This window comes from Akebia trifoliata, chromosome 6 (genome assembly GCF_017979445.1).
Source record: "Akebia trifoliata isolate Shusen 1 chromosome 6, ASM1797944v1, whole genome shotgun sequence".
Taxonomy (NCBI): domain Eukaryota; kingdom Viridiplantae; phylum Streptophyta; class Magnoliopsida; order Ranunculales; family Lardizabalaceae; genus Akebia; species Akebia trifoliata.
In genome coordinates this window covers 4,941,054-4,956,635 of record NC_141380.1, presented here as the reverse complement: position 1 = coordinate 4,956,635, position 15,582 = coordinate 4,941,054, and the positions used below count along the sequence as shown (strand labels likewise).

The 15,582-nt window shown below is 34.7% G+C and overlaps 1 protein-coding gene across 4 annotated transcripts; it reads right to left on the bottom strand.

Annotated features, from left to right (window-relative positions):
* Positions 1–3,507: 3,507 nt before the first annotated feature.
* LOC147399797 (uncharacterized) lies at positions 3,508–11,931 on the bottom strand. Of its 4 annotated transcripts, none has more exons than XM_086445295.1 (15): positions 11,775–11,931; positions 10,485–10,603; positions 10,268–10,373; positions 10,066–10,179; positions 8,583–8,687; positions 7,934–8,017; positions 7,727–7,842; positions 7,413–7,514; positions 7,192–7,305; positions 7,007–7,063; positions 6,369–6,435; positions 6,095–6,148; positions 5,636–5,710; positions 4,678–4,713; positions 3,508–3,832 (listed from the first exon to the last, which is right to left on the bottom strand). In XM_086445295.1, the coding sequence occupies exons 2-15, from the start codon at positions 10,502–10,504 to the stop codon at positions 3,740–3,742; spliced, it is 1,143 nt and encodes a 380-aa protein (XP_086301421.1). In that variant the 5' UTR covers positions 10,505–10,603; positions 11,775–11,931; the 3' UTR covers positions 3,508–3,739. The 4 variants fall into 4 exon arrangements, with proteins under 4 accessions (XP_086301421.1, XP_086301422.1, XP_086301424.1 ...); XM_086445296.1 differs by having other exon boundaries at positions 10,485–10,606; positions 11,775–11,921; XM_086445298.1 differs by lacking the exon at positions 10,066–10,179.
* Positions 11,932–15,582: the final 3,651 nt, after the last annotated feature.

Genomic DNA, 15,582 nt, shown 5'->3' with positions numbered 1-15,582 from the left:
GATGTTGGATTGCTGATGTGATAATTCATTTGAGCAAAACGACGCTTAGTTAGACTTAAAATCTTACTAAGTTAATAAGGAAAATGTTTCTCTTTTTTATAATTTTTTTTTCTTAAATTTACATCAACACATTAAGAACCCATTCAATAATGCTTTATTATAACTTATCACCTACTCAATGTATTCTATATAATGTATAAGGAAAGGAAAAAAAAAAAAAAGAGAGACAACTATCGCTTCTAAGGTTTAAAAAGGAAAACTCAAACTCAAGCATTTATAAATCTATCATGGTTTTGCCTTAAAAAAGACAAATATATCAGGCCAACCAAAATCATGGACCCTACCTCTCTCTTCTCCACTTGCTTAGTTTTTATCTTTATTTCATTTTAATCATACCTTCTTTTGAAGAAATACAATATCTCAAATATGCACACTCATTCCTCTCTCTCTCTCTCTCTCTCTCTCTTCCTAAAATAGGATCTAAGACCTTTTAGAAAATATTTTTTAATCAAGCAATAAGATCTTCAAACACGCGCGTGCACACACACAGTGGTACAACAAGCGCTCTTGTCCCCTTCCAGGTGGGATCCCAACTCTTTTGCCACTGGTCGATTGAAGTTTATCTTTCTATCCATTTCTCGAGTTGACTTCATCTCATTGGTAGTCATCTTAATAGTAGCATTCCTCGCCTCTTCTATGTCCTCCCCTTGAAAACACAAACACACACACACACACATGCACAAACTCGCAAATAGACCTAATAAAGTGGATTGATGCTTTCAAAAGATTTAAAATGGTGTGATATGCGACAATTATGGATTTCATAGATAGATAATGACTATCAACAAGCACAATTAAATATTTTTACTATCTATCGATAATTTAATCAATGAGATTGAGGATTAATATTAAATATAACCTATTACATGATAACTTTGAACAAGGTTGCTAGCATATTTAAATATCTAGTTTGTATGAGAGTCTAACTAGCCTTGCTAAGCAAGGATTTCACCCTTACTAAGGGACCTTAGGCTCACCTTCTAGCATCCAAAAACATGATCGATGACAAAATTGTATGAACTTTGAAAAAAAAAAATCCAGAAAGAAAGTTAATTTTCACAGTTGAATATTAATTTTAAGTTTGGGAGTTAGGTGAAAGTTTAATAACCGTTCAATTTCAAAACCTTGGATCAAAGTAAAAAAAAATTGTTTTTCGATTTTTTTATATTTAAGTTTTACGATGAAACCTAGAGGACTGTGGTGTGGATTGATGATGTGGTTATCCATTTTCGCAAAACAACCCTTAGTAGAGCTTCAAATCTACAATGTTAGTAGGGAATTGTTTCACCTTTTATAAAGCCATTTGACAATCAATTTTTAAAACTCATGGACAAAAAGAACCCTAAAGAAGAGAAATACAATGAGCAAAGCAAATGAGATTTTATTTTATTTTATATTAACCCATATTTTATTTTAAGCTTCTAACCCTCCAATCTCTTTTAACTTCTTCTTCTTTGCCAAAATAATAATAATCTTTACCATTATAATGAGAGAAGGAGGAGTGGAAGTGGTTCGACACCAAAATTTGAGTGATCATAAATGCCCTCACTTTTATATGTAAATTTAATATAATCAGAGCATTTTAATAAAAAAATTACTATCCTTAATTTTTTTAAATTACAAAAATATCGTTTTTACTAATTAATCTATAAAAATACGTTTGATACATATGCATTTGCACATGCCACTTTCTAGTAATAATAATCAAAGAAGAAATATAACATAACTTAAAATATTCTATCTCCCAAAAATTAGGCCAAAACACTATGAAGGTGGACCAATTATAGACCAAACAGCTATAAACCAGCTTGCACAAACTTTATGATTATTTCTTCTTTGGGCCTCAACCTTAAATGTATTGTCAAATTGTCTAGTATGCTTGGAATTTGATTAAAATAACCTTTGGGGGTTGTGGCTTGGGTTCGCGACATGTGGACTACCGCTGGTGCACCCTTGCCTAACGCATGGGTAGGCCCAATGGGGCAACAGAACATGCTATGTTTCCTTAAAATACAACATAACAGCTTAGGGTTTCAGTTTTGCTAGGGATAAGGATGTCCGTTAGCACACCCTCATCCCTAGTCGAGTTTCTGTTATAGTCACGATCATAGTTACCAAGTTGAAGTACGGGTTTAAAACAACAAGGGAAAACTTTGAAAAAAAAAACAGGAAAGAAATGAAAAAAAATCGAGAAATAAATGATATATATTAAAAATTATGAAAAAAATGTATCTATAATATAAAGAGTTGCGTTATTACGACCCCCTTTGCGACACACCTTTTTGTCTTATATGGGCAAAAATGTTTGGAATGGGCTGATTTTTTGTGAGGATGATCTCTATGGTGAGGGGATCATCCTGGCAAAAAATCAGCCCATTCCAAAACTTCTAGACCGTCCGATTTTTGTTGAAAAATTATAGACCATCCAATTTTTGTAAATCAATTTTGATAGGGTTAGAAGTTTTGGAATGGGATGATTTTTTGCCAGGATGATCCCCTCACCATAGAGATCATCCTCACAAAAAATCAGCTCATTCCAAACATTTTTGCCCATATAAGACAAAAAGGTGTGTCGCAAAGGGGGTCGCAAAGGGGGTCGTAATAACGTGACCCTAATATAAAATATAATACATTAGACAATTGTTATAAGTTTATATTATATTTTTAGTGGAAAAAATATTATTGAATATCTATGTATGATAACATGTTCCCAATTATCATTATACATTTTATGATTATAAAAAAAAAGTCTAATCATCAATATAAATTTTGAGCAAAATAATACACTATTGGGAAAAAAAAAATTATATCATCTAGTATTATCATCAAATCCTCCATTAAACAATGAACCAAAATACAAACCACCATAAGTCCATAGAAATTAACCATAGACCCGCAAAATTGGGTTTTTTTATATTTTATTTTATCAAAAAAATGTGTTTAAAACATTGAAATGTGTTTTTTTTATTAACATTGAAATCGGAAGAGATACGAAACATGTTTTAAACAAGACCTTTAAAAAAAAAAACAAAATTTTGTTACTATGGTCAGGATGAGAATAGGGAGTTACAACAATGTATGAGGCCCCGGCACCCATTCTTGTTAATAATTGAAATTTCATTGGTTGACAAAATGTGCTTGAATTACCTTAATTCAAACTTCAAACTCCGCATCGCTTCAAATGAAGACTGATCTACCTAAAACATCAGTGAAACCTTCATTGAAAATCAATAGAAAATCCATCAACTAAAGGAAATTCCCCATAATAGTTCAGTGCCTTAGTCATGAACAATCGATTTCAATTAACTTCCTTTTTTTTTTTTTTTCGAGAAAATTTGTTCTCCAAGTAGTGTTTCCTGTCATTGCTCAACAATGGTTTTACTTTCCAATTGTAGGGATTGCCACGGTACAATGAAACAGCTCAAGACTCCATTACACAAAACACACTGAAGAATCAAGAAACTTCGATCCTTTATAACAATAACCATAAACAGGCAGTACACTGTAATGAAAGCCACTCGAAAAATAACTATGCTCGTGGCATTGATTTATGGACAAAATGAAAATTTCTTCCCTCTTAAAATTGTGGATATCATAAGCTTTCTAAGGAAGAAAACTTCACTCAAAGAATAGATATCTCTCAGGACCCTTTAAGGAGACAATGACATGAGTATCCAAGCTACTCCTTCCCCATCTGTGCAAGGTATGCTTTATCTGCACTAGCAAGGCGATTTCGGAACTCTGTCCACTCACTTTTGCATCTCTCTCTCACCTGCACTTGTAGGAAAGAAATATGAAGGTTTAAAAATGCTTCTAATGATTCTAAAGGAAAAAAAATTGTCCAAATTTGCAATCTTCGATACCAATAGAAAACGAGACTCCCCATGGTTACATGGTCACACCCATAACAAATTTCAACAAAAATGTCATTTAAAATGTTTGGACAACAATTTGTATGATTTAAAATTTTCCATACAGGACCTATTTGATTTCTTTGTCATTGAGGTAAGAAGCTTTGATGATTGACATGTATTGACACAAGGTCGAATTCTATCATGCAATGTAGCGCCATCCTTTATTTTAGTAATTTTCTATTTGGAAAAAAATCTTTAGAGAGAGGGTCGGTGTAATCCATCCTTCGTAAGTAAACACAACCATGGTTTAATATTAGAGATCTACTTTTATGTATTTAGTGTATATAGAAACGTTTTATTCCACTTTCATTTATTCGAGATCTACTTTTATGTCTTTAGTGTATAGAAATGAATCCTAATCCTTCATTTCTTTCAGTTTATACAAGTTCTAATGGATGAATCAGATTCGTTTAGCCAACCCCATTTTGGGATAAGGCTCTGATGAAGATGATGATCATAATGATGATTATGTATGGATGTGTTGGGGTTTCGAGCTTCTCAAAGGTGTTGTGAATTGTGATAGACACCCTATATCCACGTTGAACAGCAACACGTGTCTTGTCCTTGTTACGTAAGTAAGAAGGAGAGTAACAGAGAAGACTTTGAGAGTACAAAAGTTTTTTTTTTAACACTAATGACTAAAAAAGGTTGTTTTTAGAAGGGAGCAAAGAAAACACCAAATAAAAGTGGATAGGGAACGTACTCCTTCCCATGGCGCTTTCCCATTCTCTGTCTCGCCCTACAAATATTGTAAAAGTTAAGTGTTGTAAGAACAATAGGTGAAGCAAAAAAAAATAATGGAAAACATGAGGATGCACCACAAATAAAGAGAAAAAAGAGGACATATAACTGATGAGGAAACTGAGGCAATTAGAGGGAAACCTCCCTGCTATAGTCATAGTAGGGAGGTATGTATGAGCAAATGACCTTCCTTGAAGGAATTGCTATTGATGGATCAAAGAAATCGTTAGTCGAGCTGATAAGTGGTTGGTGAGGTAACAAGGGATCAAGATCTAAATCACTCTTTCAAGGAGAACTTGGATGGACAAGTCATTGACCTCACCAAAATATCTAACAAGCCCTAATATTTTTCTTTTGTTTCTGCACTTTCTAGTAATCCTTTCCAAAGAAATGATCATGGCTGAGGATCATAAAGCATCTTTGTGATTCTCTGGATGCTGATCACCACGGAGATTTTTAGGTCAATCTTCTATGCTAAAGTTCCTCACACAGCTTTACTTGTGTTATCATCAGCTTGGCCAAGCTCTTTGGAACCCGTCAAATTTTCCCTTTTTTTTTTTCTCTTCTGGATTGCTGGAGCATAGAAGATATTCTTTAGAATGAAGTGACCTCAAGATTGTACCTCATATTGCACTTTCCTGGTGGGGAAGTGTGTAGGAACCATAGATGCTTTCATCGAGATACGAAAGAAAAGTATCTATGGTTCCTACACACTTCCATGTCAGGAAAGTGCGATATGAGGTACAATCTTGCGGTCACTTCAGCGCGACTCTATTCTTTGGTCGTAAAATATAAGCACACAAGAACAAAGAAATTAATAGCCTACAACTTATATGCAAAGAACCTATAAACATAAATTCACAAAATACACAAGGCATCAATCAAACCACATTGCAAGTTTACTAAGAAAAATGTTACACCTGGTTCCCAAGAGAAGGTATGACTTGATGAATAATCCATTGCGAATCAACCACGCCAATCTTCTCATGTGCAGGCTGCACAGATGCCAAAGAAAAATAAATAGTGTTAAAAAGGAAATGCTAGGCTGCATGATCTGAAAAACAGATTGAAACATTTATTTTGACAGGAGATGGACCGATGGACACTTTATTGGCCCATAAGAAAATGCCTAACTTTCAATATTGGGCTTTATGATAATGATATTTTTCAAGTTCATTTGAGTTGCTTATAAGGATTATGGAACCAGTAATCAAATTCACTTGACGCCTAAACGATTGAAGTCAAACTTTAACAGAGTGGTCTTGTCTGCATCAGAAGCAAGCAAAAGATTGGGGCTATAAGTCATTACCTAAGGTTTCATGCAAATGTGTGTGTTTGTAGAACCTAAGATGCTTAAAAAAAAAGTAGAACCCACTGACCTCTACACATCTTCTTAGAGCAAAGTCCAATCCCCATCCATGCACCAAATCATTCTGCAAAGACATTATCAAACACTTTTGGCTACTGGAAGATGACAACTGAAATATATCCAACTGAAGGAATCCTGAAATATGATACAAAATAAAACAAGACAGTTGTTCCCCGCCCCATAAAGAGGGGTTGGGATTTAATCACACTACAAATCTCGATAAATTTTTTCAATTTATTGCCGTTTCTCTTCTATATATGTTGTCTTTAAAAATGCAATGATACCTGAATCATATGCCACACGCAACGCCATGCTTCCCGAGAAAATACAGGGGCCATAATTTCCACGAAACTAAATTAATGAACAAAGAGTATATGAATCAGATGAAAAAGAGAGACTATAGTTATATGTTAGTGCTGAGTGAGTATGGTCATATCAAAGAACCACATTTTGAACTCTAAGTTACCATGCAACAACACCAAACGCGCCAAAGATGACCCCTCATGGACATTTGCAACACACAGAGAGACATAGAGGTTGGGATGGTCAGTAGCATATGATTAACCTTACCTTAAGGTACACCCTCTCTACATGATATGGTTGAGTAAAATGATATGAACTTGGTCGTCATCCAGAACACAGAATCAGAAGGCCATCTCTTGGTCTATCTACAGCCCAAAATATGATTGATGGAATCCTAGCCATCCAATTATTCATCTTGGTTTTATTTTGACAAATTTTGGAACAAAGCCCAAATTAGTTCCACTTATGAATAATATATTTGAATAGATCATATGGATCAAAAGGTTGTATAATTTTAGGGTAGAAGGATGGTTCAGATTGATGACCACACTTCAGCCAAATAGGAAAATTTCCCATTTGTCAACACACACACAAACAAGAGGAGAGAGAGAGAGAGTACGCTGCACATGGGGGCAAATGTGGGTCACTACACCAGCCTGGTTTCTCTTCTGTTTCCCTGTGAAAAATCAAGTCATTTACAATTTAAAAGGCTTAAACTGAATTATGTCCAATTTTCATTCCATATTCATATCAAAATTAAAAAATCTTTCGGAAAAAAAAAATTCAATAAAGAAGTAATCCTACTTGTGAACTTCTTTGTCACCTCTCCTCTTAGTCATCTGCCATGTCAATCCTTTATTTGGCTCAAGACCCGGCTGAGAGATATCCAAGCCATGTTTCTTTACCAGTTGAATATACCTGGTACATTGTTTAAAATATGAAAGGGGGAAAAAAACATGTCAAAGTGCAATTGCTTTTACAATTGATCAAGAACCCTGATTAATTAAAGAAAAACATAAAACTACTTCTCTGCATTGAAGTGCTCAACACCAAGGTCTTCATCCCAGATAAAAATGTAATCGTATGCTGCTACAACATCAGGATGCAAAAATCGTTTGGCATACCACCTACAAAAATAATTAAGAGGGAGCAAGTCAAAAGTATCTCCTCGCATGCAAGATCAAAGGTTACAAAGAATGCAATAAAGCAGAGAAAGCCTTGTAGACACCTCACCGGATTGCAGAAATGTTCTAGACATAATTACAATTTCAATAAATTTTCCACATAAGATGATAAAAAAATAAGAGATCTAAAATTTACAGATCTTCATAAATAGTACCATTTTGTCTGTTTCTTTACACTAACATGAATTGCACGCCTTGACCACTCAAATTGATCCCATTCGCTTGCCCGACCATCGTAGTGAAAAAGTAAAATAGTGAAATCCTCGGAAAACTACCAGGAAATATAAAAATCAAAAAGACATTCAGTACTTCGTAAAAGAAATAAGAAAACTAAAGATAATAATCAAAGCCATCCATATTACCTTTTTAAGGCAAGCATTTATGTTGTTCCTCTGATCAAACCCAACTGTGAATGTCACCAAGTACTTTGGCCTAATTTTCAGATCCTAGATGTTTCAGAAAAAAATTGTGTGAAAACAAATCCCATGACCTAAACATTTCACCCACATATGCAAAAGATGGAAGCCTTATAACCTAGAGTTCCCTGATCTCTAGCTCATAGCCATTTATTCCTGCCTGTCTGTGTATGCGTGCACACACATATTCACTAAATTAAACAGAAGTACTACAAATCAAAGCAAGATAAGGCATACTGCGTGCAACTCTAATAAGGAAATTCATGGAGACAAAGATGTCAGCTAAGATCAATGGTCATCAGGTACCACGAAGTTACTTTAGTCTATGGCGAGGAGAGGAAAGAATTGCAGGACCCTATTTACAGAATTTATTTTGATGGGTATACTATTTCTAAGCAAACTTAACAAATAAAGAAAACTTCAAATTAATACACAATCTAAAATACAAATTTACATCCCGTCCAATTGCTCCATACCCACCACCCATGCCCCCTTCAAACAAAATTCATAGGGGCCAAGTAAGAGAACTTAGACAAACTAAATGTCCAAAACAATCAAAATATCTACCACTGCTACCAAAAGAAAAACAACACACCTCATTGGGATCACCCCATAATCTGCGCAAATAGAAATCTGATTCAGAAACAACAATCCCGGGAGGTAATAACTCTGCACCACGAGGATTTGATGGAACATATATCTGGAGAAAATAAACGAAATGCCAGCAAATTTAGTATTTCTGATCTATTATAAATAATAAACAACTAATGTACTAAGAACAAGCCACTGCTTTAGGGTCAGCAAGTGAAAAGGAATAAAAGAAGCCAACTAGTATTTTATCACTACTTAAGTGTTAGTTACTCAATGATGGACAGACCAACCATGTGCCTTGCTTCATATGGCACATATTATTCAGTAAAAATTTTAATAGATCAGCAAGTTTGTCCTACCTTTGGAATTCATTGCCCATATAATTTTTTTAACAGAAAATTACATGTTATTTGAAAGTAGGGTAAACCAGCTCCATTTAATAAGTGTAAATATACTGATTGTTTCTCTTCTGAACCTTATATCATAATTCAATGAATTTACAAATTCTTCGGGAAGATAAACGCCGGCTCATATTTCAAAACAAAATAAAATGCAACAGAAAATCAATCAAAATGTATATTCTACATTAATACGACCACTTTTCAGCCATGAGGTTAATTTTATTATAGTCATGTTAACAATCACCTCCTAGGCATCCATACCAGAACTAAATTCTGAACTTCTCGCACTTTGGTATAGTCGACAAAGCTGCCTAGTTGTTGAGCAATAAAAGCCTGGGATCGAATTAAAAGCACGTCTCGATTTAATCTGCCCTAACTACAATGCTTATGAAAAGAAAAGGACCTAAAAATGCCCACGGATTTTTTGGTACTCTGCACAATATCTATGGAGAAGAAAAGGACTTGATATTGCCAACATGTTATGTGGCACTCATACACCTAGTAAAATCTTTTTTATTTTATTTTAACATTTCATGCTTTTACCTGTAACTGCCAACTGAAGCAACAGTTGCAGAAACACCACAAGTAATGAAAGAAGAGGAAAAGAGAGCTTCTATTGCCACACCAGATTTTGTTAATGCCAGCCCAAGATGTGTGCTAATTCTTTGGTGATTTGCATATGAATTGGGGTGGCGTTAGCAAAAGTTGGTGTGGCAATAGAATCTCTATATAAAAAAAAAGTAATAAAAAGGAATTGTTCCATATCAAATCACAAGAATGTATAATATTGTCTCAAAGATTTTGAGGTTGAATGAAAACATGCTTGCCTGAAAAAACAAAAGACCTTAGACTTCATTTTGACAGTACTTATTTTATTAATTGACTAAAAGCGAAATTTATTGCAAGATGTCAAATATTGACAAATAAGCACAACAGTGAGGTTATTTCTAGTTGATGTTCACCAGTGATTACAAGGACATAGTAGATTATTTATCTTTTAAAGGGGCATAGAACTCGTGCAAAAAAAAAAAAAAAAACGACTTAGAAAACAAGTAAAAAACTAAGCAAATGGTCAAGGATGAGTACCCTTGAACTATTCAGATCAGGTTTAGATCCAAATGGCTTCGTAGTTCTGACTGATCTAGTTTCGTCAACAATGGAGAAATCAATGGATGATAAAAGACCAGAACGTAAGTTAAGCTGCAAGGTTTCTCAATTAGTCACAAGGCTTGATAAAGCTTGATTTAGCCGCTCCTAAGATTAAAAAATCCACTTGCATCAGAAGTACCTTGGAAACTGATGGAAATGAAACACCCACAAAAAATCCAAAGACGACTCCCATAATAGTTGTGATAACAAGTCTAGCACTGTCATTCGATCTTTTAAGAACTCCACTGCAAACCAAATAGAAAGTTAATTAAAAAAATTACACTTGAAGGTACTCACCAATATGAGAAATATATTTGGCAGTAAGTATAGCTCAGAAGTATGCAAGTAATACGAACCTACGGTGGATGATCCCCATCTTGGTATAGTCACTCAACTCACTCCACTAGCATCAATGGAGCTCTAGAATTGTATGTCAAACCCTTGAGCACTTCTTCCTCAAGAAAGCTTCACTAATCTTCTACAGAGTACAAGCAAGGTGAGTTCTAACACGACATAAACTTAAAATTTTAGCTCAAGCATTGAAGAGTTATCAAAAACTTTGTTTCCAAAATTCATTGGAGGCCAAACTGGTACATCTACTAATAATGAATATATCAATAAGTTATTATCATTTAATAATGAAATGGCTTGAGCACCAAAAACGCCCCATCTTCCTATGCCCTCGAACAGTATATTACTCTAACAATGATATTTGAAATGCAAGTATGTGGTACCTTAAAAAAACTAATGTCCCCACTTGGTACGAACACCAATTGCGGTAAATTAGATTAGAACAAATTTTGTGATCTTGGGGACGCTTGGTTGTCCCTCCACAAAAAGCAGTACATTTTTTTTAAGTGCTTGGACTGCAATGTTTTGCATGCTCCCATGATTTCCCTTAAGAAATGGCACAAAACTTTGACATCTCAAAAATCACTACCAAAAGAGAGGAAAGTTTTGTGTGCAAGCAAAACTTTGCAGCATAAAAGATTGCGAATTTACGGTTGTCGTACCAAGCAAGCCTAACTGAAGAACATAGCACTACAATGAGATTTATAAAGGAAACATTAAATGGTAAATAAAATCAATTTCAATTTATGAATCCAACATTAGTTCGAGATTTTGTATTTAGTATCAAATGTAAAACCCCACTCCTAAATCGACATCAAATTCCTCTAGAAACTACCTAATTGTGGAATAAAAATAAATAAATAAATAAATACATAATCCTTTTTTTCCTCTATCAAAGACCGATAATAAACAAAATTTAATTAAGACGACATACCAATTCACTAAACTCGATGGATTTCTTACAAAAAGCGCTTAAATTATGCTAAAAATTGTTGAATAAAATTAAAAAATTAAAAATAAACAAGACTAAATTTAAGTTACATTATGAACAATTAAAAATTCGTGAAGAATGGAAGAAATAAAAAAAATGATGAAATAGTCCACTCTCCATTAAAACCCTAATTGGTGAAGCAAACAAACTCAACATAAGTAACCAAAAAAAAAAAAAAAAATCGACAGTCAAAAAACGGATAATCAAATATAAAGCACTTGAATTCAAACCAGAAATACGAAAAAATAAAAATAATATAACAGATTTATTGTTATTCTGAGAAGTTAGGGTTTAAGAAGCTTACAAGTTCGTCGATCGTTTTGAGAGGTTGGAGTTGGGGAATTGTTCAGAAAGACAAAATTAGTTTTTTTTTTTTCTTAAAGTTTAAGTGAAGGATGATTTGAGATGAAGGGAAAGTCGCCTTCTTCTTATTCGAAAGTGTCTAAATTACCATCCGTTAGTTATCAGGGGATTTTCGTTAACCTATTCTCCATTTGATTGATTGGTGGAGACTTTACACGTGTCATGATCATGAAGCCTGAAGTTAAATCAATCACTTTATTAATATTGAAGAAAGGAACGATTAGTTGCGCACCATCCACTATCAATTGCACTCCAAACATAATAAAGAAAAGGTTGCACTCCTTACAATTTATAGAATCAAGAAGTTGAAGTCATGAGAATGTGAATAAACCCTAAACCACCCTACGTCACCATAATGAGTGCAATTAATAGGATAATACAGGTTATAAAAAAAAAAAAAAAATTTAAATTTGTGTGCAACCAACACTTAGTGGTGTGCAACTAGTTGACCCTTTTGAAGAATAGAATTTGGAATTTAGGGTCAGGTAAAGTGTCTCATTCCTATTAAAGATATTTATGTGGCACGACTTGATTGGAGTTTAAAACACATTGGACTCTTAACCAAGTCATTTTCTGTATTGTACGGTTGTATTTAATCTTTGACCAAATAGTGCCATGTAGACACTGCATGTTGCTATACGAAGGAGACACCAATTTGGATCGGACTTGAATATTTTCTTTAGTGATTCTCAACCATTTGACTTGAGCGTGGTTGGAGGGTATTTAAATCTAGGGTTTTGTTAACATGTGAACTTAAGATGCATTAACACCTTGGAAATAATCACTTGGGGGTTTGTTTAGTGGAAAAAAATTGGGGGCATTTTTGGTAGGAAACTGAAGTTTGAAAATGCATTTAATGCATCTTAACGTTAATAAAACCCTTACTCTAATGGTTAGACAACAACAAGTTAATCTTCGAAATCACATCGATTGATTTTTTTATAACCATTGGATGTTCACAACAGAAACAATGCGCGATTCAAACAAAATATGCCAAGATAAAAGAAAATGCATAAATCAAATGTTCCATATTACATGACTATCTAACTAGGTATCTAATCCCATTAGTTTTCTTTCTGATCACTATGCATTTCAATGCTCCACCGAAAATTTTCTCTATTGCTATTGTACTTTAGTTTGGTAGCTTCCACCGCTTGTCCAAGGTTGAGTCCTGGGATTCGACGACGGACTTGAAAACCATCTACAATCGAACCTAAACATGTTGAATATTTAAATTTACACTTATTGAAAAATAAAATAAAAAAACATGAAATGGTACTACTTTTGAATATTTAAGTTCATCTAGAATGATTTGGCTCACCCCTCATGATTTTATACACAAATAAATAAATAGCTTGTTGAGGGATTTTCGGACGTTGGATATGAGTATTTTCTTTAGTAATTTTTAGTCGCTGGATCTAGTACTTGTTTTGGGCCTATTCTTTTATCCTGAAATGATCTGGCCCGATAGGGAAATCCCAATTCTTTGGGCCTTTTAATATAATTAAATAGATTGCCACAAAGGTGCCATATCTTGGACCCCAAATCCTCCTCCATCTGTTACGGATCGAGGGCTCATTGTCCTTCCCCTTTGAACTCTGATTCGTATCAACACGCTGATTTAAGACATTTAAATATGTCAATAATGTTTGGCCAACTCAATGGAAGACCTGTAATTTTTAGCCATTAATCCTATTATTTCTTTTGGGTACTCAAGTCAAATGGCTCAAAATCATCATTTTGATTTTTGGTATTTAAGTCTATAATAGGTGGGCTGATAAATTTGGGTGTCCAACTCAAAACCAAATGGAAATGAGTGGAGAGGCCAAGGAACTTATAAGGAGAGAGACAAGGCACTGAGTGTCTGATGTGGGACTGAACTCAACACACTCCGCATGTGTAGGTCAGACTGGGCCAAAGCACGTGGAGGAAAGAAAGGCCCGTTTTGATACCATGATAAACTTGGGGGTCAACTGAAAATCAATTGGCAATGAGTGGAGAGGCCCAAGAGCTTCTAAGGAGAGAGACAAGACAATGAGTGTATGATGTGGGACTAAACTCAACATGGGCCAAACATTTACAAGTTCATTTGTCTTGAAAAGGGTGTATAATGTGCCATTGGTGTGAGCAAAATGAGAGAGAAATCAAAGGCAAAGATAAAGATATATATATATATATATATATATGGGAAATGTTCAGCAACAAACATTTTGGCAAAACATTTTTCAAAACATGGGTTAGAGGTTTTGGAATGGGCTGATTTTTGGTGAGGAGATCATCATCACCAAAAATCAGCCCATTCCAAAACTTCTAACTCCATCAAAAATGATTTACAAAAAATGGACAGTCCACGATTTTTCAACTTGTAAACTGGTGCTAGAAGTTTTGGAATGGGCTGATTTTTGTGAGGATGATCTCCTCACCGTAGAGATCATCCTCACCAAAAATCAGCCCATTCCAAAACCTCTAACCCATGTTTTGCCAAAATGTTTGTTGCTGAACGGGACCCTATATATATATATATATATATATATATATATATATATATATAATATATATATATGGGGACGGTTCAGCAGCCCTAAAGTTTGCCAAGTTTGGTGCCAAACATTTTTCAAAATATGGGTTAGAAGCTTTGGAATGAGCTGATTTTTTGTGAGGATGATCTCTATGATGAGGAGATCATCCTCACCAAAAATCAGCCTATTCCAAAACTTCTAATCCCATCAAAAGTGATTTACAAAAATTGGACGGTCCACGATTCTTCAACTTGTAAACTAGGGTTAGACGTTTCAAAATGAGCAGATTTTTTGTGAGGATGATCTCTTCACCGTAGAGATCATCCTCACAAAAAATCAGCCTATTTCAAACTTCTAACCCCATCAAAAGTGATTTACAAAAAATGTTTGGCACCAAACTTGGCAAACTTTAGGGCTGCCGAACCGCTCCCTATATATATATATATATATAGGGTCACGTTATTACGACCCCCTTTGCGACACACCTTTTTGTCTTATATGGGCAAAAATGTTTGGAATGGGCTGATTTTTTGTGAGGATGATCTCTATGGTGAGGAGATCATCCTGGCAAAAAATCATCCCATTCTAAAACTTCTAGACCGTCCGATTTTTATTGAAAAATTATAGACCGTGCAATTTTTGTAAATCAATTTTGATGGGGTTAGAAGTTTTGGAATGGGATGATTTTTTGCCAGGATGATCCCTTCATCACAGAGATCATCCTCACAAAAAATCAGCCCATTCCAAACATTTTTGCCCATATAAGACAAAAAGGTGTGTCGCAAAGGGGGTCGTAATAACGCGACCCATATATATATATAGGGTCCCGTTCGGCACCCTAAGTTTTACCACACACTTTAACAAACGCGTTTTGTCTTACATGGGTTAGAAGTTTTGGAATGAGCTGATTTTTGGTGAGGATGATCTCTATGGTGAGGAGATCATCCTCACCAAAAATCAGTTCATTCCAAAACTTCTAACCCCATCAAAAATGGTTTACAAAAAATGGACGGTCCACAATTTTTCAATGTGTAAACATAGGGCTAAACATTTCGGAATGGGCTGATTTTTGGGGAGGATGATCTTCTAATCATAGAGATCATTCTCACCAAAAATCAGCCCATTCCAAAACTTATAACCCATGTAGGACAAAAAACGTTTGTTAAAGTGTGTGGTAAAACTAAGGGTGCCGAACGGGACCCTATATATATAGGGTCCCGTTCGGCACCC

Bases quoted from the DNA above. Each gene is read 5' to 3' on its own strand.
- LOC147399797 (XM_086445295.1), bottom strand. From the start codon at position 10,504: ATGGGGATCATCCACCGTAG. The intron at 8,018-8,582 runs GTGTGTTGTTTT...TGAAACATCTAG, and splicing joins TATGGGGTGATCCCAATGAG to GATCTGAAAATTAGGCCAAA. The intron at 5,711-6,094 runs GTCAGTGGGTTC...GCATCTGTGCAG, and splicing joins CTCTAAGAAGATGTGTAGAG to CCTGCACATGAGAAGATTGG.